Consider the following 7,212-nt stretch of genomic DNA (forward strand, 5'->3'; position numbering starts at 1 on the left):
TGGTGAACTCATCCCAACCACTTTGCCTGTGTGGAAACGGGACATATTCACCTCACGTATGCCACCCTCCATCACACATATTTACCCGGCATATAAACCATTTATTCAGGGGTTAGACTCCATGGGAGAGAATGTGATGCTATCAACTTATTCTTTGGGCCAAAAGAGATACAAATTTTAAGAAGCCACATCCCAGAACACCAATCCAAGACTACCACAACATTTGAGTTGCTTACAGCCGTTATGTGGCGGTGCCGCACATTGGCATTGGGTTATGAATCTAGTCAAAAAATGTGTCATGTTTACCTTAAATACACTCGGGAGAAGCATTAATGGTGAAAGCTCAGTCCCCAGGGTCGGTCCTGAGATTTTGGAGGCCCGGGGCGAAAGTAAAATTTGAGGCCCCTTAATATAAACATCATAGCAATGATAAATAACGATTCTAAAAAAGAAATAATAAATAATATATGCATCTACAAAATGTTATCAATAATTACTTAAATGCATTCAAAAGCCAATATTTATATAAAATAACTTATACAATTTACCTACAAATTTTCTTGTAAAATTCTTCGATGCAAAGCCACTTACGATTGTGTCGATGTCAATCTCATCCATCAATTTCTTCTCGATACACAATTTGTTCATCAATAATTTCAAGTTGGAAAGCATCCTTTTAGCTGATGCAACAATCACCGATACAGTACGTAAATCTGAATAAATCTTTAAACACCATGAGTTTTTTAAATCCTTTCTTCAAAGAAGTGATCAATTAAATCAAACAAATATTTAACATGAAAATCCTTCCAACTTTTAGAATTCCTTCTTGGCTACTGAAAATTGTAGTATCAAACTATTTCTTCCTCTAGCACGAAGTTTTACTGAAAATTGCAGGAAAATTATAGTATGATATACCTTGGATTGATTAGATCGGCGTCAGTGGCTGGAGGCTCGGCGAGGATGTGATGGCATTTTCTGGTGGCAGGCGCTCAGCGATGTGCGTGCTGCGTCATCGCTGCGTTCAGCGCCGAGAGACCAGTCTGCCCTGCATCTGGAGTTTTGAAACTATGGAAGAGAGAATAGGAAATTAGGGATGAACTGATGTCGCACGGTAACATGAGTGTTGTTTCGGAAGGACTTCTGTAACATGGGTGTTGTTGCGGAAGGACTTTTGCGTCTAGTGGTGAAGGTCCTGGCCGGTTGTGTGTCGGCTGCCCAAGCTCGTATCTGACGGCTGCGCATGCGACGGAAGCTCGTATTTGACGGTTGCGCATGCGAGACGTGGATCTGACGAATTGAGTGGCCGAGCATTATCCTCTACCATTGCAACAAATGTCGTGTTGCAGTAATTTTCTGCAACACGGTTCATGTTGCGGAAAATTTTGCAAAATATAAGTAAGGTTGTAGATTTTTTTGTAACAGAGGCATTGTTAAAAAAATTGCAACGGAGTTCATGTTGCAATTTTTGTTTTTGCAATGAAGGTCATGTTACAGTCTTTTGTACAACAAAGGCCTTGCTGCAGTTAATTATTTTCGTAACAGAGGTCTTGATGCTTTTTTTTTGCAACAGAGATCTTGTTGCAGAAAAGAGAGATTGTGGGAAGTCAGTTTCATCCCGTGAGAAGCGTGACATCCCAGCAAGATGGCAAATATGAAAGGCTCTAAGTCAGAGTCACACCGCACGGTATATGGAAAAAATCAAACAATGGACCCATAGGAGCCCACGCACCTGCACGCTCCGTGTGAACACTTCTCGCGTGGTGTGAAATCACGATGAAGCGATCGAACGCGTGAACACTTCTCGCGTGGCGTGAAATCACGATGAAGCGATCGAACGGTGCAGCATCCGGCGGATGCGCAAGCTATAATCAGCCGGCTGATTAACAACGTTTCCCATAATATAATCTATGGACGTGCTAATCTATGAATCTTCTCCCTGGTTTGCTCAACAAGACGTGGTTAAAAAGCAAGAAGGAAGAAAAAACATACGCCGTCCGTGGGGATCGAACCCACGGCCACGCGGTTAAAAGCCACGCGCTCTACCACTCAGCTAGGACCGCTCTGGATGTTACCATTTCAACGGAGTAGCTTATTATATGTTACTTAGCACGTCAAGCGCCACACGAATCGACTGCTTCACCAACCCAAGAGCAGGGATCAAAACGATACGGCCTCTTACACAAAAACACGCATGAAATCACTGGAGAGTGCTCGAGTTACAAACTTACAGAGCCTGCCAAACAAATTTACAGAGTTCACTAAAGAACAAGTTCCTATCTACAAACATACAAGCATGAAAATGGTCCTCACAACACTACGGGTTTTCGTCGAAAACCGAAAGAAGGAACCGCCTAGGTATCGCACTTCCACCTCGACGTCGGCACACAGTTCAGGTAGTGGCACCAGTGGCAGCCGTCATTCCCGTTCTTGCCCTTGAAGAGCATCACCAACGAAAGCGTGAACCTGCATCACGAGTTCTCGGTATAAGATTCATTTCATATCAGCCGTTAGCTTGACTCTGGATCATATAAGTCGGTCTCGATGATTTTCAGTGTACATGTACAAACAACGATAATCACAGCGGCATCGAATATTCAAAACTAACTGTCGTGCGATTTGTCAGACTATTTTTTTTATGAGATGTGATTTGTCAGACTTACCCGACAAGCAGCAAGACGAGTGCCACAACCCACAGGACATATTGGTATGGTTTGTACTTGGGGGGCTGATTGGTATGGGGCAGCTCGCTGCGTTCCAACCAACCGAATTGTGGCCTTGCCAGCAGAACGAACCCCAAAAGGAACCCGGTCAGGAATCCACCAATGTGAGCAAAGTTATCAGCATGCGGTAGTATCCCGATTGCCACGTTGATCGCGATTATAAACAGAAGGGTTATTATGGCTGCAACCTGAAATAGCATATGAACTTGATAAGCAAAACAATGTTTTAGGCAACTGGATATATAGAGGAAAATGTATGTGTTTTCTATCTATCTCGGACCTTGTTGGAGTAAATAGTCCAGTTCATAAGTAGCTCAGAAAGCATAGATCCAAGCAGCCCAAATAAAGCTCCAGATGCACCAACAGAGATGTAGTTATTTCGTAGGAAGAGTGCAGACATCACGCTGCCACCGAAACCAGACAGTAGGTAGATAGCGCCAATGCGAACTTGCAAGCAGAAGAACTAGTGTCATGTGCAATATATAAACATGCTGATAATCAAAAATATTCTATCTACATTGATATTAGTAGTCCCTCTGATCCATATTAATTGACGCTGGTTTAGTACAATGTTGTACTCCCTCCGTAAACAAATATAAGAGTGTTTAGATCAATAAAATAGTGATCTAAATGCTCTTATATTTCTTTACAGAGAGAGTACTAAACTAGCGGCAATTGATATGGATCAGGGAGTGACATAAATAAAGTAAGATTTAAGCATACTGTCAACACCTCAGCAATTAAACTAGCTCAACTTGCAAAATAGAAACCAGTTCCAGTGTAACTAAAATGCTATAAGTTGCAGCAGACGGACACTCAGACGAGTTTTGTTGACGTGTAGAAACACTAACAGAATATCTCCCAAATGATGCTAGTAACACTGATTCAGCATTGTGAGAAGCTTACCAAACCCAAATTGCTGCTCAAGACGAATCCCAATAAACAGCAGACTTAGCATGTTCACAACCAAATGGATCAGGCCAGCATGGAGCCAGATGCAGCTAATGAGACGCCACCCCTGGTGCTGATGGACAACCTTGTTCCAGTCCAGAGCTCCCATTTTCCCCAAACTGCAAGATAGAGCTTAACCCGTTAACTTTATCATCTTGTATGTATCCTACAGTAGTATCTTAGAGAGATAAATATAACTACACAAATCAAACCAAACAACGAACTTTTCTGGTCAACGGTTGGCAACTGAGCTGCAATCTCATGAGACACATACCACATAGCAAGTTGCAATTAAAATAAGCGGGCATGCCACTACTGTCAACGAGAAAACTACATGGTCTAGAAACAGCTTGGGTTGTTTTATAGCATTAGTTCTACATCACTTAGCAAAAGTCAAAACAGTTTCCATAAATCCATGTACTAGACTACAATAACACAGAATCCTACGCCTGCAGCACAAAGTGGACACCTAATTACCGGCAAAAGGTAGTAGAAAATATCGTCGCTGACTGTCTCAGAAAGCTATTTTTGGCACAAATAACAAAGAAGAGAAAGCTTCAGCTGTCTTCGTTGCGTACTGGTGGAAGCTACTGTTTGGACGAAGTGGAGGGTAAACTAAACAGTGGAGTGCATTGAACAATGGAATCATGTCGAATTGTGCACGTTCAGATCATTTCAAGCCACTGGAGAGAGGGATGGAGATCTGAACTGTCGCCACCACATGACAGAAGAATCCCCTGTCTCCCGAACTTCCAGAAGAGGAAAAGGCATCTGAATTCAGAAGCGAAACTTCAGAGAACATTTCTGATTTCCTCACAGCAAAAGGAGGAGAGTTGAGAGATTTCCTCTGACCAGTAACACTTGCTCCAGAGTTCAGAGCAACAGAATTGACAGCTTCATGATGCGAGCTTAACTTGCCAAGAACCAGCAAAGCAAAATCCATGTTCTGCCAACGAATCAACTAGGAACGCGGATAAAACAACCCAATCTCAAGACGAATCCCCCAAATCCGTCCGCCCAATTTCACCTCGAGCACACCCAGAAAGCAGAACACCGCCCAACCCAGTCCCCGAGCGCAATTGGACCACACAGAAGGGAGAAGGGAGAGAGAGGGGAAGCGGAGACGTACGTGGTGGAGGAGGGCCCGAGGAGCGGGTTCTCGCGGAGCGGCTGGAAGGAGAATCGCCGGAGGAATCCCGCGACGCAGCCGCCGCCGAGCGCGCTGCCGTGCCTGGGGCAGTCGTTGACCCACATCTCGACGACGAAGACGGCGACGCAGGCGACGATGACGGTGGGCACGAGCCAGGGCCACCACTTGCGGTCCCCGGCCGACTCGTACCCTCCGAACCCTCCCCCCGCCGCCGTCGCCGGCGCCGCCCGGCCCTTCCCCTCGCCGCCCCCCTCCATGCTGTCCCGCTGCTGGTCTCACGCGCTCGTAGCTGGCTCCGGTGACGCGATGTGATTTGCAAGCCGAGGACGGAAGGATGGGGAGGGGAGGAAGGAGCTGGAGTCAAGTGGCGCTGGCTGGCTCGCTCTCGCTCTCGCGCGCTCGGGGTAGTAGCTTGGAAGCGAGGGGACGGGGACAGGGAAGGAAATGATGCGCGGGGCCGGGGGAGGCGGACAGACAGAGACGGTGGGTGGGTGGGGCTGCGGCTGCGGGGGGGCCTGTGGCACGCTGGCGCGCGGGCCCCCGTGGGCGAGGGGGGCCACCGCGCGGTGAGGCGTTGCTGTCCGTCCGTCCGTCCCCGGGTGAGTGGTGTTTCGGTTCGCGTGGTGAAGTAGTACTAGTGGTTGTAACCGATCCGCGTGAGGAAGAAGGGAGCGCGGGAGACGTGAGAGGTGAGAGGATCAGGCGGCGGCGCCAAGCGCGTGGACGTGGAGGTGGACGCGGGGTGGAGCTGGGGTGGCGGGCTGCCGTTGGGCCAGGTGCCGCGCGTACGTGTGGGACGCGCCGCGCCGGTGGTCACGTCACCGGGCGCCGACGTGGAGTGCCAGCTTCTCGACGGGTCGCTCCGGTTCCGGTCTTGGTCTGCTACGGCGCAAGTTTCAGGGGCCGGTGCTTGCCGCCGGACCGCGCCGTAAATGAAACTTTTCTGGAGGCTCCTTCCTTCTTGTAGTTGTAGTACTGCTGCTGCTACGTTGCATGCATTCATTTCATGAGCGGGTACTCCCTCCGTTTCTTTTTACTCCGCATATAAGATTTGATAAAAGTCAAACTGCACAAGGTTTAACCAAATTTATATAAAAAAATATGAAACATCTACAATACTAAAACTATATAATATAAACATACGTTTCATGCTGCATCTGATAATGTTGATTTCATATTGTAATTGTTTATATTTTTTAATATAAAGTTAGTCAAACTCTATAAAGCTTGACTTTGACCAAACTTTATAGGACATGTCTAGTGGGCGACCGGCTGCCCACTAGTGCAACCGAGCGGTCGGCTGAAAAAGGAAACCCATGTCCACACGAAACAGAAAAGAAAGGGCCATCAAACCGACCGATCGACCGGCCACCAAACAAACCGATCGAGCGGCCACCAAACAGAAAACGCCCCACGTAGCCAGCTGTCCCCAGCTCGCACCCACGCCCCCGCTCGCCCCCACGCCTCAGCCCCTCCCACGCTATCTTCTTCTTCTTCTCCACGTCAGAAGCAGATCCAACAGAAATCGCCCCCAACCCTTCTTCCTCCTCCTACACAGCCGTTATGGGAGCCCCAAAGTAGAAGGAGCTGCTTCAAAATCTAAAGGGCAGGATGGTCAGAGCCATATCAGGCAGTAAGATCAAGCAGGTAAGCCCCCTCTGCACCTCTTCACTTCCCCCTTTCTTCTACTGCATAGGCATATGTAAACCCCATTCTCCATGGATCCATGGAGAATCTGCTTCAAAAAAGAGGTGAATCTGGCACATCACACCAGCCTACTTGATGTTACTGCTGGATGTGTTAAACATGCCAGAAACTACTTGATGCATGCCAAACAAGTTTCTACCACCTGGATGTGTTAAACAAGCCAACTAAAAACAAGTTCTCTGGCCAATTAAAACATGATTAAAGCCAACTCAACAAAGCATTGTAGCCAAAAACTAAACATGCATTCTACCAACTTGTAGTTATTGTTTGCAAAATGAACAAAAAAATCACTGCCCAATAGATATGTGCAACGAAAAATTCATAAATGTGCAACTGAACATGCATCCCAGCCAACTGAACCTATATTCTGGCAACTCGCCATGCATGCTAGCCAAAACTAAAACATGCATTGTACCCCACGTGCTTTCTGGCCAACTAAAAAACATGTATCCTGGCCAACTAAATATGTATCCTGACCAAGTAAACATGTATATTTGGCAATACATGTTTGTGAGTGAACACTTTGGAAAAACTGTAGTATATGTGCAAATAAAAAACATGTTTTCTGGCCAACTAAACATGCATGTTGGCTAAAAAACTGAGAAAATGTATCCTGGCCAACTGAGACATCTATTCTAGCCAACTGAATGCATTAACTGTCCAACTGAACATGCATGTTGCCCA

General features: G+C 46.6%; 1 protein-coding gene and 1 non-coding gene across 2 annotated transcripts; both read right to left on the reverse strand.

Annotated features, from left to right (window-relative positions):
• Window positions 1-1,988: 1,988 nt before the first annotated feature.
• On the reverse strand, window positions 1,989-2,060 carry TRNAK-UUU. The gene has a single exon. It is a non-coding gene; the product is annotated as a tRNA-Lys (tRNA).
• Window positions 2,061-2,155: 95 nt separating this feature from the next.
• On the reverse strand, window positions 2,156-5,246 carry LOC125510221 (RHOMBOID-like protein 2). The gene is made up of 5 exons (XM_048675322.1): window positions 4,801-5,246; window positions 3,627-3,790; window positions 3,001-3,167; window positions 2,661-2,908; window positions 2,156-2,463 (listed from the first exon to the last, which is right to left on the reverse strand). The coding sequence occupies exons 1-5, from the start codon at window positions 5,076-5,078 to the stop codon at window positions 2,352-2,354; spliced, it is 969 nt and encodes a 322-aa protein (XP_048531279.1). The 5' UTR covers window positions 5,079-5,246; the 3' UTR covers window positions 2,156-2,351.
• Between the last annotated feature and the right edge of the window lie 1,966 nt (window positions 5,247-7,212).

The sequence above is a fragment of the Triticum urartu genome, chromosome 5 (assembly GCF_003073215.2).
Source record: "Triticum urartu cultivar G1812 chromosome 5, Tu2.1, whole genome shotgun sequence".
Lineage (NCBI taxonomy): Eukaryota > Viridiplantae > Streptophyta > Magnoliopsida > Poales > Poaceae > Triticum > Triticum urartu.